The sequence below is a fragment of the Antedon bifida genome, chromosome 2, assembly GCF_963402885.1.
Source record: "Antedon bifida chromosome 2, ecAntBifi1.1, whole genome shotgun sequence".
Lineage (NCBI taxonomy): Eukaryota > Metazoa > Echinodermata > Crinoidea > Comatulida > Antedonidae > Antedon > Antedon bifida.
This window is the reverse complement of record NC_136227.1, coordinates 15,541,460-15,559,299: the sequence shown is the minus strand read 5'-3', so window position 1 is coordinate 15,559,299 and position 17,840 is coordinate 15,541,460. Positions and strand designations below refer to the sequence as shown.

The 17,840-nt window shown below is 32.1% G+C and overlaps 1 protein-coding gene across 1 annotated transcript; it reads left to right on the top strand.

Moving 5' to 3' along the window:
* Window positions 1-7,646: 7,646 nt before the first annotated feature.
* Window positions 7,647-15,390, top strand: LOC144835478 (uncharacterized). The gene is made up of 3 exons (XM_078690563.1): window positions 7,647-7,710; window positions 8,246-8,320; window positions 15,268-15,390. Exons 1-3 carry the CDS (start codon window positions 7,660-7,662, stop codon window positions 15,388-15,390), a joined length of 249 nt encoding a protein of 82 aa, XP_078546689.1. The 5' UTR covers window positions 7,647-7,659.
* Window positions 15,391-17,840: the final 2,450 nt, after the last annotated feature.

Sequence of the window (17,840 nt, the reverse complement as noted above, 5' to 3'; positions counted from 1 at the left end):
TAATCGATTACAATGATTAAGACACTTGATGATCGATTGATGATATGAATGGGGCACATCCCTTGTGGAGCCGTGAAATGTGCAAAAAGTCACATTTGTGCAAACAACCACATTTGTGCAAACATTTTACCTTCAAATGTGCAAACAACCACATTTGTTCAAACATTTTACCTTCAAATGTGCAAATCTGTAAAAAATCATTACCCGCAAATGTGCAAACATCACGCCGTTAAATGTAAAAACGATCAGTTTTGACGTTAAATGTGCAAAAGGTATTCTACAAATGTGCAAAGCATTTCTTCAACCAAACTCCTATTCCATTTTATATTTTTGGTTCGTAGGTCTTTCAGAGTAGAAATAACAATAGGAAAAAGAGTATAATAAATTTAAAATGTTCAATATTATAAAAACTAATTATACTGTTGTATTTTATTATGATCAAAGGCTCTAAACCGCCTCGTCTAAATTCAAGTTGGCCCCAAGTCAACTCACCCTGAAGTCAACTCGGCCTCAAGTCAACTCGGCCTCACGTCAACTCGGCCTCACGTCAACTCGGCCAAAAACTTATCGGTCAACTAACATTCACATTCATTCTAATATTCATCCCTATAACATGCGTACTTCGTTTTTATTATTTTTCTTCTGTTCATTAGACTTATTTTGTCCCATTTATTTGCACTTTTTACGTTTCATACTTTAACGTGGCCTAGTTGACGTGAGGCCGAGTTGACTTCAGGGCGAGTTGACTTTGGGGCGAGTTGACTTGGGGTCGACTTGAATTTGGCTGAGACGGGTTAAAGCCTTTGATCATAATAAAATACAACAGTATAATTAGTTATTATGATATTGAACATTTTAGATTTATTAGACTCTTTTTCCTATTGTTATTTCTACTCTGAAAGACATACGAACCAAAAATATAAAATGTAATAGGAATTTGACTGAAGAAATGATTTGCACATTTGTAGAATACCTTTTGCACATTTAACGTCAAAACTGACCGTTTTTACATTTAACGGCGAGATGTTTGCACATTTGCGGGTAATGAATTTTTACAGATTTGCACATTTGAAGGTAAAATGTTTGCACAAATGTGGTTGTTTGCACATTTGAAGGTAAAATGTTTGCACAAATGTGGTTGTTTGCACAAATGTGACTTTTTGCACATTTCACGGCTCCACCCCTACCGATAGGTCTGCAATATTTATTACATAGTATATCCTGACTTGCAGTGATCTCAACCATGATCCTGTTTTAGATTGATTTTTTTTTTAATTAGATAAATTTGTATTATGGGTATTACGCCTACTTTTTTAATTTGATTAACATTACGTCATTTCAGTAATTTCTCAGGTACGTATTTTTAAGATTCCAGGTCATCTCTTTAAGTACTGGTAGTCGTCGGCAGAGGTCGTAGGACACGTGTACGTGTGGGCACAAAAAAGTTTTCAGGAGCCATGACTGTTGACATATTTTGAACTTTAGTTACCGGTAATAATTTATTACATATTTTATGGTGGTAAAGTAAAGCATCAGTGACTGTTGTTCACAGGATAACAATAGGCCATTCCAATACAGGGGCCTAAGCCTATTAATAATTATTAAGCTAGCAAGACAAGAATGAGTTTAGCCTTATAGTAGGCTGTGTAGTAAGTAAGTATGTAGGCTAAAGTTAAGCCCCCGATCCGCCCTCACTAGGGCCTAGCTAGCTAGCTAGCTGAGATTTAGGTACTACTACCTGTCTTTCTTACTGTAACAGCAGTATATCACAGCAGTTTTCCGACTGGCGAGGTATGCAAGAAGACTTTTAATTTTGAATTTTAAGATTGAATACCTACAACTTAAGGAATAAATCCGTTAAATATCTCAGTAGCAAAAGTGATACATTAGTCTATTACTATACAGTGTGTGCCGCAATTGTTTTGATGTAAACCACTGATGGAAGGTATCCCATCCTCAAAGTCCCATTCCCTACATGTTTTGCTGTTAACAAGTTTAAAAGCATGAAACCAGGTCATTCCTTGTCTTAAATGTACGTTCTATTGTAATACGATAAAAAGAGGAAAACAATGCAGTACTAAATTTATTTGAATCGAATATTTTTCACATTTTTAACCGTTTAAAGACAAAACAAGTTATCGCAATAGGATAAGATGAATGTAATTTGTGACCTTATTAAATTAGATCTAAAAAACATAAGGAATGGGGCTTTAAACAGACTTCCTCCATGATTGTATTCCCTGAGTGGGGTAAATGTGCACCAGTATTCATAAACGAATAAACGAATGACTCCATTGAAAATACCACTACACCATGAGTCTTACAGTCCAGGTTGATTAGATTGCTGTAAAAGCTAAACCATTGTATAACCCACTATACAACAAGATTATACATGGTTTTGCAAACATTTTTTTCTCAGATTTATTTTTAACTCCAAAATTCTTCCAGTCAAGTTGTAAAGCTTGGTTTAATACCTTTAGCAGAGCATCATTTCTTACATTCGTATCAGGGAGGTATTTTTTATCATGAACACATTCTCTACCTTACCAAATTGTTCCAAGCCCAACACACAACATTTTTAAAGGAACGATTGACACATATAATTTATAAGAGTTGTCAGCCTAGACGAGTACTTACTTCATTTAAGGTAAAGATTAATAAGATAATAAATTACTAACTTCTATCATAATTAATTATGGAAAGCTACAGGGATATTGTAAATTAGAAATGTAAAAGTATGAATATATCCACTGTGATGTAACACATACACATCTATCAGGCACACACTGCAGAATAAGAGTAATTTTCAGAATTGAATCATAGTAACTAATAGGTCTAGATAGTAGAGTATCCGCCCTCTATTGATCTTGTATATTGTAAGTAACTGCGGCATTCTATTTTTGACGTACATACGATACACTGACAGCGAAGTAAACAGTATGTGGTACGCATTTGTCTGGCGGTGTCTCTTTGTACGAATCTTTCATGGCCCGGCCGGCTCACTGCGGTATACGCGTCGACATATCTGGGCTGTATCATATTACATCCAGGGACCAAAATGTGTATTTTCCAGATTCCAGGCGAAAATCGGAGATTCATTTGCAACTACGCATCGACGTACGTTCATACAGGGATAAAGGTACGAGTTATGTTCTCACGGTTGAGTTTACGAATTGTTTCAATTTACCAATAACCATTGGTGTACCGCGTGTATGTTCGCTGTCGATTAAAGGGGTTTGGGTGGGGGTTCGATTGGGAAAGAGGAAGCGGTTGGCCCGAACCATAAAACAGGGTCTGATCACGTTTCTTTTCGCGCATAAATCTCGATCTAGGGGGTGAATAGGGTGGCTAGCCACCCACCTTAATTCTAAAGGGGAAGAAAAGATGCACCAAACCCGCGACCGTCGCTAAACGCAGATTCGACGCACTTGACTCTTTTAATTAAGAAGAGTAGGCTAGAGCTATAGTTGTGTAAATAGGCCTACTTAAGTGAAAGAGCTAAGAGTTTAATTACTATTTATGAATTCAAGAGTTTAAAAAGAAAACGTGATTTAAAATCTTCGGAAAATACCCACAACCGAGTTATTTTCAAAACACATGCACTCCCACTACCAGCATCACGTTGTCTTAGCTCGCTCCTCGTGTGAATGCTGACGTCATCACTCTCCAAAAATACACCATTTTCCGCCCTGGTCCGTGTGCAAGCGTTAGCGTGGACCTGTATATTTACACCCCCGTACAGAGTAGAGTGTAATATCGTGAACTTTTTTCTCGCGTATGAAGATTTTTTATATAATGGTATGCAGTATAAACAATAAAAAACGAGAAACATGATGTTCTTTTATTATTATTTCATAGACATAACATAAACATGAAATGTCTTGTTCTATGTACACGGCCGAAAAAACGTAATTTTATTGATTTGTGTTATAGACACGGCGATTACAGCAATCATTGTATACTAAATTACATTGAGTTATTCACCCGGCTATAGGGTATATATCTGAGGTTAACAGACCACCAAAGCACAGTCGTACACTAAACACATGCACTATCGAGGCATTTTCGGAGTGCCGCATTACCAAATGTTCATTTCGTTTGAAGTGTTTTTCGATCAAAGTTTATTATTAGTTCGTCGAAAAAGATCTGTATTAGAGTATTTAGGAAGGATTTATTTAAATTTACATTATGTAACATTGTTATTAAATGTAATGGAAACTAGTTGCTCTAGCCTATTAAACAGTGTGTAAGCATCTATTTTTTCAAAATTTTCTGAGGCTCAGGAGGGAGATACCCCCTCCCAAACCCACCCCCCTCTTTCGCGCGTACGGCCCCACCCCCTACCCGGTCGGGGAATTCGGCCCCCCCGTCGGGGAATTCGGCCCCCCCGTCGGGCAAATCCTGGCGCCACCACTGCGTTAAACTTACATTTTGTGTTAGTTTTGCTCATGATTGACAGTTTTATTTTATTTTATTCAGACAGTGCTAGCTAATAAATAACTGTTGTTAATGCCAGCATAGAAAAACAACAGAAAGCCAAAAAGAGAAAATGATCACCAGTATGTAGATTAACAACAGAAAGCCTAAAAGAGAAAATGATCACCAGTATGTAGATTTAGGAGAACACTTTAATATAGTTTAACTCTATTTCCTTTAACATATCATGTTTGATAGCCTGATGAAATTGTATACTTCTTAGTCAATGTAAAGTTAGGCCTATACTGTATCGTTTAAGCTGCTTGGTTGGTTCTGTAGGTCTGTCAGTCTTTTAAACATTTAACATGTTAAATCTGATATACCAATTGATTTCTGTAGGTCTGTCAGTCTTTTAAACATGTAACAGGTTAGATCTGATATACCAATTGATTTCTGTAGGTCTGTCAGTCTTTTAAACATGTAACAGGTTAGATCTGATATACCAATTGATTTCTGTAGGTCTGTCAGTCTTTTAAACATGTAACAGGTTAGATCTTGTATACCAATTGATTTCTGTAGATCTGTCAGTCTTTTAGACATGTAACAGGTTAGATCTTGTATACCAATTGATTTCTGTAGGTCTGTCAGTCTTTTAAACATTTAACAGGTTAGATCTTGTATACCAATTGATTTCTGTAGGTCTGTCAGTCTTTTAAACATTTAACAGGTTAGATCTTGTATACCAATTGATTTCTGTAGGTCTGTCAGTCTTTTAAACATTTACCAGGTTAGATCTGATATACCAATTGATTTCTGTAGGTCTGTCAGTTTCAGTTTCTTTTCAATTTCATTTAATTTTTACCCATGAATATAAATTATAAACATTGTAACATACAAATAATAACAATAATTATATCAAGGGAAGGGCTAAAAAATAGTTAAAACTAATCAAGTTTAGCCCCTAAACATTGAAATATAAATAAAATGTGTAGTAATTAAATTAAAATACTATTTATTTTTTTTGCCTAAAATAGCAATTATTTGCTAATAAAAACTGTTTCCCTCTAGTACTTTTTAGGGGTTTTATAGAAATTTAATAACAGAATTCTAAAGGAAATTCCACAGAGTATTGTGAATTGTACATCAACAGAAAGAAGTGCATAGACCGTGCAAAAGTTGTTGTGACATCATAGCTAAAGTCAATAAGCATATTATGTGAATGAACACTAAATATGAAAATAGACTGTAAGGAGTGGTAGGCAATTGGTGTTACAAATTGAAATAGACTGTAAGGAGTGGTAGGCAGTTGGTGCTACAAATTGAAATAGACTGTAAGGAGTGGTAGGCAGTTGGTGCTACAAATTGAAATAGACTGTAAGGAGTGGTAGGCAGTTGGTGCTACAAATTGAAATAGACTGTATGGAGTGGTAGGCAGTTGGTGTTACAAATTGAAATAGACTGTAAGGAGTGGTAGGCAGTTGGTGCTACAAATTGAAATAGACTGTAAGGAGTGGTAGGCAGTTGGTGCTACAAATTGAAATAGACTGTATGGAGTGGTAGGCAGTTGGTGCTACAAATTGAAATAGACTGTAAGGAGTGGTAGGCAGTTGGTGCTACAAATTGGTTGAATTTTGAGTTGATTGGTAAAGTCAGTATAGTTATCAAGATTTCAAGTTGAGTCTGTAATTTGTAAGTTTGCATTGTAGTTCATATTAAAGCAACAAATACTACCCTATTATCAGATATATAATATTTGTAATTTACAGTGTAGTATTGAAGGCTGCAATGAGCAGGTTTGAAAATAAACACTGAAATACTGTTTGGATCAGAGTGCAAACAATGTTTGTAAATGCAAAAATTACACAATCGTGGGAAGGGGGTTAAGAGTATGAGAGGGGCATGTGCTTTCACCCCTAATTAGGAATGTCAGAGCGTAAAACCTGGGCAACCTCACGGCTTTATTGTTTTTTTACCTAGTCACCATGCATACAGATTTATAAGCCAATTATAATTTGAAAAGAAATTCTAAAAATGGACAGAAAAGTATGAGTCATTGTATTGTCATATTAAACAATTTTTTGCACAGCAACCAATTCTATGTAAAAGATACCGAGATTTAATTAATTTTACAATGCTAAAGTAATTGTTTTTTTCTCTTTTGTGGGGGCAGCCCACTTTTATTGCACATATTATGATAAACAATATGATAAAAGTTATATCTATCTATCAATGGATATTTATGTGATACAGTAGTACACATTCTGAGGTTAAAAGAGTATAGAAAATATTGTGATATTGTGTTGAAATCTAAATATGATAAAACAAGTATACAGAGAAAATTTATATTACAAAGCTAAAACGATATAAAGATTAGTATTAAAAATTGAGATTCGGTATAATAATGATAAAATGGTATTTTGCATTATAAGATGGTTTGTTTAATTCTTTGATAAAATTGTATAGTTTTACATTGATAAAGTCATTTTGAACATAATATTGCAAACCTTGTTTGCTTTACCTAAAATGGTAATTCACGTTGGTTTGTAGTTCTAATCAACTATATGATAAGAACAAAGCAAACACTAAGTCACGCTATGTTGTAATTTGTATAGAATCCATTGAATTGCACTGGTTATCACTATATAAATAATGATATAAAAGTGTTTGGTCTTCTGTACAACAACCACTTGCATTCAACTTTTGAAGAGGAAACGTTGCATAATTTGGATTTCTTTTATTTTAGCATTGCTCCACTGTAAGTGTTGTAGGTCTAAAAATATTATAATATTATTTGATAGAGGAGGCATTAGTTGAGGAAATTGTTCATAGAAGAGACATTGTATTATATATTTACTCTATTTCAACATCATGTTCAGTACTTTTAGTCCTAGTACTGTATTTATATTGATTATTGTCTTTGTCCTTCTTGACATTAGAGGAAGGGATAGTATTTAGGTTGAGTTTAAAGCCACAATCTGCAGATGATCCCAATGATTGCGTCTTTGCCATTGTGATGAGCTGTCACACAAGTTTCTTTTTATCATTAAGTATCTACAACTAGTATTCAAATAACTCATAATATTATCATCATGTTTTAATGTCTGTGAAAAAAAGCTGTGTATTTATTAATGCAGTTTACTTTATATAAAAATATTTTTATTTGAATTGAAAAATTGTTTTTTTTTTTATAATATATTAAACATTATACATTGTTTTTGCGTTTTCTTTCAGTTTAGCAATACAATGGATCTCCATGGATGGCTGGTTGATCTTTGTGAAGAAAATGATCTTGAGGTAGCCAATTTTACACTGTTTTAGGATAATAGCATTTAACCAGCAAAAATTATAGCAACACTATCACATTAACAACTTAATAATAAATTGTTCTATTAGCTTATGATATGGAAACAAAATAGAATTAAAACAAGTAACTAAATAAAATAAATAGTGACAACAAATTTAACTTACAGTATTACAATGGATCAAAATAATCACTGTAGTGCTTATATGATGTTGGCTCATTTGATGTGATTGTTTTGCTTTAATTATTTGACCAGCATATCAACACATTAACATACAATACAACATAGAGAGGTAAAATGCTGGGCATATGTCTACAAAATTAATGTAAATACAAAATTTAAGACAAGAAGAAAAAAAACTTATTTATTTGGGCAATCTAATATTATTATAATGATAATATTATAATATAATGGCTGTAATTTAATACAACATGGAATGTATGTTGTTGTCTATGTTTACTATAGTATATGTATTTTAATGAAAAATGTAACTGAATGCATGTTGAACTATATGTTTTATTTCATAGATTGCAGGGGAAAAAAGTGCTGAAGAAATTTGCCATTTCATTGTTAGCAACAATGCTGTCAACATCCAAGACCAGGTATACATCAATTTGTTTTCCTTTGTAATGAATTTGATATACAACGTTAAATTACTTGACACTAATTAAAGTACATCAATACTAATTTGTTTTTAAGATCTTTTATAATTGTTCTCTGGTTGCATATTTGCAGATAACATTCACACTGATTGTTAAAAGCATCATATTTTTTTTTTCAACATAATTGTTTCACTTCTTTCTTCTTCAGTTTTTAGTGTTGAAAAGTATATTGTGTGTTTATATCTTATCTTAGCTGTCTGTTAGATGGTTTGTCAATATAATTGAGTACTCTTTCTTTCAGTACAATTTGCTTAGAAAATTTGATTGGCTAATACCGGATTTGGATAATGGCTTGGTAACCCAATCCCCTGTAATTGTAATTAATTTCAGAATCTGAACGATGATATAATTATTCATCTGTTAATAATATAATAATAATCTGATAACTAAACAAACTTTTATTAACATCATACTAGAGTAGTAGAAATATATACTTTTCATTTATTAAACTTTATCACTGAAAGAAAAATACAAGGCACAAGACAGTGAAAAAAACAGGTGGCAAGCACTTCTATCCACATTGGACCCCTTGTACAAATAACAAAACATAAAAACACAAACATTTAAGATATAAAAATAGCTGAAATTATACTATTTTCAGTTTTATATATAAAGCGCAACATTTAAGACCTGGCCACAACAAGCATAATGGAGGTACACATCTAATTGGTGACAGTGGCTTAGTCTGCTTTTGTGCTTTCCTGGTAGCTAGTGACTATGATTTTATATTTTCTTCTTGCGTCGTGTTTGTTTAATTTGTATTATATTTTGTAAAATGTATCTTTTGCTTGAATAAATAATAATAAATAATATACCTACAATGGGAAAAGGTAATACCCATGTGCATGTATTGTCAGGGTCAAAGTTATTTAACAATTTTTCTCTTGTAAAGTTTACATATAGTTTAATGAATTGTGGAATATTATTCGATCTGATACAAAACGTTAGTAGATTCCAAATGGGAATGATCCTTTGAAAAATATGATTATTTTAGGGGATTTAGCTTTACATTTCACAGACTTATTTAATGTTACCATTTAAGTTATTGTAAATGTATGCTTCTTTTATTTCTTGATAAATATAAATAAATAAATGTTGAATGAAACTTATAAAGAGACATAAGAACAAACAGATGCAGTTCTGGTAACCCTGTAGCCTTCAGAAGAAAAGTTAAATTATACAAAATTATCAAGATGAATATCATAGATGGCCATAATTACACATGCTGTGCTTTGCACGCTTTTCTCCCTCTAAATCAGCCACTGATTGTAACATGAAAATAGGTATGATGGTTTATGTGAAATAGTACGACACACACTATTATTCAGCTCTATACTAAATTGAAGTCCTACATTATCATTCATGCTTATATTAACAAATATTGCCTATTTTTCTCTCTCTCTTTTGAAAATAGATTACTTTTTTAAGGCAAGTAATTTAGCTCATCGGCTTTTGTATTTTTGTTATATGAAAGAACGAATTTCACACAGCAGTTTGAAACGGTGGGCCCATAACAAACAATTCAATTGTCCACTTATAAAATGTACCATAACATTAACAAATTGACAAAACCTAACCACTTTTAAATAAAACAGCCTAAAACATGGTAGAACACTGGAGGCCTTTTGCTACCCCCTCTCCCACCAGTTCCTGAGGCCGATTGTTCAAACTTTGTCACAAACCCCTTTTCCCCTCCCTATTTTTCAAGGCTGGATCCGCCTCTGGGATTTATTAACAATTTTGTTGATATGATCATCCCAACATATTAAAGTTTGATGCTATTTTGACACCAAGATCAGTTAGTGTTCTCTCAAAGATACAACCATTCAACTGATAAAAATATGTGATGAGATGTTTTGAATGTGATATAGAAATAATTTGAAAATTAATTTCCCATGTTACTCCATTGAATAAGAACATCAATTTCCATCTGAGGCAAATGACAGTCATCAATGTTAATGATTGACATGTAACATTTTCCCTATTTAAAATATACGTCATGAACCAATCATGCAAATTAATATAGATATTGACACAAACTACTTGTAGTAGTTATCAACATGTTGGTGCACTACCCACGGCTTCTTGAGGCTGAAATCAAACCCTATCAGCTCAAGCATGTCATGAGTGGTGGTCAGCGCCAAACCCACGCATTTCATAATAAGGTCGGAAAAATGCATTTCATAGACAACCCTACGATGTTTTTTGTGAGGTAACAAGGTGTGCAAAATTAATGAGTCAATTTTGACTGACGGAGGACCAAGTTGTAAATTACTCGGAAGCATTTATTAATAAATATTATTAATCGTTTAAATGTTTTTTTATCTACTCGACTGATGGCGAATATATAAATAAATTGAAATTTCCCACGGTAGAGGCATGATGGCACCACACGGTGAACCACAATGAACTAGTAGTAGTAAATAGGCTTAGGCAAACTTCTAAAAATAAAACGTCCAGTCGAACCAGAAACGATGCCGACAACAAAAGATCGTTAACATTCTAAATATAGTTATCGGAACGTCGATCGCGCACAGACCTAGAATTTTTTTTTTTCATATTATGGCAGGACTGGAAAACGCGACGAAGATTTTGTGTCTCATGACATCAAACGCGATACTCTCTCTCCAAATTAACAGTACCTATACGTAGCACATGTTTTTTTCACTCAAAATTAATTATGGTCGGGGTTAGCTACAGAATACTACGGCCATTTTCTTTACACAGTCACATGTCGTAATAATTGGGCCTAGGACTAGCCTATGTTAAATCTTAACATGGAATATATTGATTTTGCATATATTTGTTTATGTTTACGTCGGCGTATTTATAATTTGCTAAGCCAAGGTAGGAGTAAATAATTTAGCGTAAGCCTAGGCCGTTGAAACTAGACTCCACTCCGATGTCTATTCGGTACACGATGTCGTCTCGTCCGGCTAAATTAGTCTAACCACTAACATGTGTCGTCTCCTACTAGGCCTAGCCTAGGTAGGATTTTTAGGCGGCGATTTTAATTAAATTAGTGAACAGTACATTGTTAATTTCCATTGTCCATGCGTTTTCTAAAAAGGCGATGACAATTTAGGCGCTTAGCACTTTTTTTGTGCACTTCGTGACAAAAGCACCAAACTTGGCAGAAACCTTCTTTAGGACCTAACTAACAATTCTAGAAGGGTGCCCACAAATTTGAACAATTTAATGACGTCATAATGTATTATGTAAAAATATCTAAAAAATATAAATTACATAAATATGTCAAGTTTGTTATCAAATCATAGCTTATGACATGTAAAATACCTCTAGCATGAGAAAAATATAATTTCACAATATAATGACGTTATCAAAGCCACATTCATTATATATTACATAACTTTGTGGGAAAATTTAAGAAATCAAATTAATATGGCATGTTTGGTATTAAATTAAAGCTGACATGTACAAAACCATGGAACTATATAAAATATAATTTGAACAATATAATGATGCCATTACTTAAGCCACACCCATTATATAAATATATTACATAACTTTCACAATTTTGAACTACTGTAGATCATTATAAAGCTCTGTCTACCACTATCAAACTTTATGTGAGAAATAAATGTGATGTGCACATATATGGTGATGATGATATTTGGGCATAGAGCACACTTTTTTTGTCAAACTTATGTAGTGATAGTGTAGACATAGCTTAAGATTGAGCAACAGGACAGAAAGATAAACTGCAACAGGCACAGAACATGATTTTTAAACCGCCCGGTGATATGCTGAAATTTGATTAATTAATTTGAAACAATAAAGATGAGGAAACATAAGAATATTTAAATTACAAATAAATTGATTGATTAGTCCTTATGACACTCAAATTTTAAAATATTACATTAACATTAATCCTCTAAACATTTTAAAAATTCTATAAAAATGATATTTAATATAATGTTGTTTTACTCTTACTTTGTTCTATATTTATTATTGTACTGCATGTTTGTGTCTATGTTGTGTGTTTGAAATTTAGTTTTCAAATGTATGAGTAACCCTTTCAGATTCTGAAATATTTAAAGTTATTGGTGAACTCTACACAGTAGGGACAATGTAAATAAACTATAGAAATTGATACCAAGAACTATGTTTATCCTCATTCTCTTAGAGAATCAAGAGGGATTTTGTGGATTCATTTATTTCAAGATGGATGTACTCAATAATCAACCTTATGGGATAATTTAAAAAATATGTTAGCAAACAAACCAAGTTAAACTAGACATGAAACTCGTCACTTTGACGAGTTAGTTATCCGCACCACGACAAACGCCACGTGCACGTCATACGTTGGAATATTGCACACAGATAAAGATTATGGCATTATGACAAGAACTGAAGAATATGATATGCTGTTAGTGCTGAATTTTGTGTCATATAGTATATACATGCAAACAGTATAAGCTGTATACATATTACATACAGTGTAGAATAGGTGAAATTACGGGACCCGCCATTTATTCCAATTTTTAACATGGCGACGGTATCAAAATGAAACACTTAGATAGCAATTTCAGAAGGAAATTATCTCAGGAACAACATATTAACGTGTAGAAGAAATTTGAATACGTAAAATATAGATGCGCACCCTTTTAAATGTGATGAACTATTACGCAAAATATGAAAATATGACTTTTTTTATTCAACTGGCCATATGATGACGTCACAACATCCGATTGGCAAAATGTTTACATGAATTCGTATCTACAATCCAATAGCTTCCAGAAAACGTTTTAATCGTGATTATCACATTTTATTCTTACGAGCTATTACAGATTAAAATTTACTGTAAAGATGAAATTAATGACCCACGTAATTTTAGGCATGATGACGTCATAAAAATTAAAATATTTTTATCTCATGCTAAAGAAAGTTGATTGACCTACACAATATATAAATGTAGGAGAAAAAGGAATACAGATAAGCGCGATGCGCTCCATTGAATGTGATGAGCAATAACGAAAGAGACAAAAATCCTATATTTTACATTCGTGTGGCCATACGATGACGTCACAATGTTTTTTTAGCCTTATTGATGCATGATCCGATATCTACAACTCATCAACTTCTAGATTTTGTAATAAAAATAAACGGTTAACGGTTTACTTTAGAAACTATGACTGTTTAAAAAAAGACATAATTTTGACGATTTTTTAAGCTTTTTCATAAAAAACGCGCACGAATTGTCTAATTCAACGTGTTCGTATGGCGTTATTTAAACTGGAAAAGGTCTAAATTGTTTTCAAAATCACTGGGAAAGGCTTGAAAAATATAATTCAAGAGAAAAAAATATGTTTTTAACGCTATGTGCGCACCGCGCGCATAAAAAATTGCGCGCACGTGGGAATTTTTGACATGCTCAAAATGACAAGAAACGCGTAAAAAGTTGATTAGAAATTAATTTTGCGCATTTTGAAATTTTAAATGCGCGTGCGCGCGTAACTTCTTGTCAAACATGCCATTTTTAATCCGTAGAAAGTTTGCCCCTGATATGACTTAAATTTTGTCAAAGTGTCAATACTAAATGACTTTTGGTTTTTAATCTATGATCAATCATTGAAATTCATAAAATTGCGCATAAGTCACGTTGCGCAACTATGACGTCATTCAAAAATAGGAGGTGCACAACTTCACGTAAATGCCCATATGTTGTCAAAGTTATGAAATGTTATGTTTACACATTTTAGAGGAACACGACTCACAAAAAGGAAGGAAGGAAAGAAGAATAATACAGAAAAAAAATATTGATCTCATACAATTACAAGGAGTTATCCGCTTGGTATACCAAGCGGATAACTAAAAAATGTTATGAATGAAATCACTAACTGGGTATGGCTGGTAGTATGGTATACATAATACAAGTCATAATAATTGTGATAATATAATTAAGACATACTATCACTATATACACTAATAAATAGTAAACTGAATCAACAAATTAAACTTGTATAAATGATTAAAAAATGATTGCTCATTTAACTGGCACATAATTAGTATGTTATGTTCAGGCCTAATTTATCTAACTTTTCTTTAGTACTTGACTACAGTCGGTATAACATAGTATAATAGCAATAATAATTGTTATTCTTTCAATGATTATGATAACATACTGTCTGTTATTATTTCATAGCTGCTAAATGTATATCAACGTAATGCTGAAAATTAGTATATTATATAATTTTTTGTTATAAAGACATTAAGTTTTAATGGATTAATTTGATTGATTTAATAATTTTATTATATATTTTTTACACGGCAAAATAAAATGATAGAAAATACTAAACAATTGTGATTAATAATGATGATTACACTGTTAACAATTGTGATGTACAAAATAGAAATGCCTACACACAAAACACACACTAATAACAGTAGGCCTAAATTATTATCAACAAGTACGGCTATTACAACAAGTTGGAGTGGTGCAATTGAATAGTGAAAACCTGTCTTAACAGCTACAACACAATTAGAAATTTAAAATAAATTGTCCAGTTTTATATTGCACTGTAAAATAATCCTATAAATAAACATGTAGGATACATTTATTTTCACAAAAGCTTTTGCATTTTGCCCGACTATTTCAAAATAAAATTGATTAGATGATATAGTTATAATCTGTTCAGAATTCAAGTATACCTTCATAATGAGCATAAGAATAGTTTGCAAAAAAAGAATACATTTTACAATGCTTTATAGAAATAATCATTTAAAATTTAATAATAAAAAAAAACAACACACTTTTATCAATTAAGGATTTATAAGATTAGGCCTATTTGTCATTTTGTTTTTTTGATTTAGGAATATGATGTACTGTACATGTTGTAACTTTGTTTATTTAATATTTTCAATAGGATGGCGATACAGCATTGATATTGGCTGCTCGTGTAGGTAATACAACCATCAGCCATCAGCTCATTGATGGTGGAGCTGATGTCAATATGCAGAATAATGTAAGTCATACACACAGTTCATAACATTAATTTAACCTTCAGTGAAACAAATCAATAAATTGTTTTTAGAATTTATATGACTACCAGTACTATAAGACTTTAGGAAAATCATAGATATTATATAATATCTATATGGGAAGATCAATTTAGTTGACAATACAGTACTGTAGTATCCATGTTATTATACTATTGTAGTTATATTATAATAATACCAATTCTCGTAACAAACATATTTTAATCTTGTACATTCTTAAAATGAATAGAATAACACAATACTGGTGTGTGTATATAGGTCAATAGAAATGATGAATATTATAAGTTATAAACACATGCATAATAACTTATTTTCTTCTTTTTTTACAAATTCTCATACTATTCTGTTTAAATTTGCAATCAATTTTTTGTATTAAGAACATGTATACTTCAAGTTACTTGTTTACACACTGTTATACCATAACATTAATAGGTGTATTCAATAATATACACATTTATTTTCCATAATTCATTGCCGAATGCTGCTTTTAGAAATAAAGTGTGAAATGAATTTTACACCACAGTTTTTAAATATTTTTGCTATTGATTATTATAATTTAACTACTCTGTAAAATAAAATAAAAAATGCTGATAGCATACACCTCAATCATCAAAGTTTGTAAAGTTAAATGGTATTAAAGTCAGTATGTTTTTATAAATTGATAACATTCAATAGAATACTCATAACACTTTTAGCATAAACTTCTTTTGAATATTTAACTGTATTTTAGTATTAGGCAGGTTAGAAAACAGGAATAACATTTGTTGATATAAGTTCAAAAAAAAAAAATGTACATTTAAAAAAAAAAAGTTGTGAATATGAATCATGTCTATCATCAACCTTCACCTTGATTACTTTGCTCTTTATAATTTGAGGATATTTCTATCATTTATGATAATAATCTATGCTGAAATGAAAGGTTGTGAGGATTACTTTTGATAGAAGGGCTCTTCTTACCTAAATTAAAGCAAATACATAAGCCCATAACACCATAATAATATTATGACAAAATATATATTACATATACACGTACACATATATTATACAAAATTTCATATTTTTGGTGGTATATTGTTCTGTATAATTTTGAAGATCCTAAGTTGTTAAAATTTAATCAATGGCAACATAACATAGTTAAAATTATTTGAGTTGCTCCTACAGCCTTGTGTTAAATTTTAGTTGGAACCATTGTTATAACTTGAAATCTTTTGGTTTAGGAACCAATTCAAGCCTATTAAATTCTATCGATTTGCTACTCATATATCTTTGCTAGTTGGGTTAAATTTAGCTATTTTAGGGCTTTCAACATACTTTTTTATGTGCTAATTAAAATAATATAGTACAGTATCTAGCTATTATTTGGATTTTCAAAATCTACAGTATTCTAGCTAAATTTCTAATGGCCACATAGCAAACAAAACTTGTTTAGCGTCCCCTGCCCTCCCAGATTTTTGGCTTTCTTCTGGTGTAATTTTTTTTTGTGTTAAACAGTTTATGAGAAAAAATTGCTTTAATTGATTGAAGCTTAACACTAACATTATTGTGGTTATAATCAAGAAATTGCAAATGACAAAGCAATTAAATTAGTTCAACAATACACTGATAAAGGTACACACAAGTGTAGCCAACAATTCTTGCGTCAGCCACATTTAAATTTCTACATAATGCATTGCTCTCTAGATCTAAATTTACGACTGTGAACCTCGCTCTTCAATATTAGTCTATAAATGAAAGGAAAACAATTTCTTATATAGTTTTCATTAATTCATTTATTTTTAATCCCATGAATTATTAAACAAATAATTACATATCTATTATGTATTTTTGTTTATGTGCATAGTAGGCTAGATAATAAGCAGCACTTAGCACAATCAATTGATTGTCTACAAGATTCCAATTGTACAACTCTGTCAATAACCAATGCTAATTACATATAATTCAAGCATTTAATTTGTTATCAAGCAATAGATAACAAATTTGATACATAGCAAAGCAGAATATCCAACACAAGAAACAGATTTAATGTCTAAAGTGGTTCTAGGACACCTACCCCCTAGACAGTTACCCCCCGGATGTTTACCACCCGGACAACTACCCCCTTAGGACAACTACTCCCCGGACAACTACTCCCTTAGGACAACTACCCCCTTAGGATAACAACCCCCCGGACAACTACCCCCGGACAACAACCCCCTTAGGACAACTACCCCCCTGGACAACTACCCCCCTGGACAACTACCCCCCGGACAACTACCCCCTCCCTTAGGACTATATTTATGTTCAATCTTTTACTTTTGTTTACAATAATGAATAGTAATTCGTCAAAGTAACGAATTAAAATATAGTTATTAATTCCTATTATACACTGTTGCAAAGTCAGGTTGTTGAATGGTCTGGGTGGTAGTTGTCTGTCCGGGGGGTAGTTGTTCTAAAGGGATAG

Excerpts from the sequence above, each read along its gene's own strand:
- LOC144835478 (XM_078690563.1), top strand. The coding sequence starts at position 7,660 with ATGGATCTCCATGGATGGCTGGTTGATCTTTGTGAAGAAAATGATCTT. Across the intron at positions 7,711-8,245 it reads GTGAAGAAAATGATCTTGAG|ATTGCAGGGGAAAAAAGTGC; the intron begins GTAGCCAATTTT and ends TTTATTTCATAG. Across the intron at positions 8,321-15,267 it reads CTGTCAACATCCAAGACCAG|GATGGCGATACAGCATTGAT; the intron begins GTATACATCAAT and ends TATTTTCAATAG.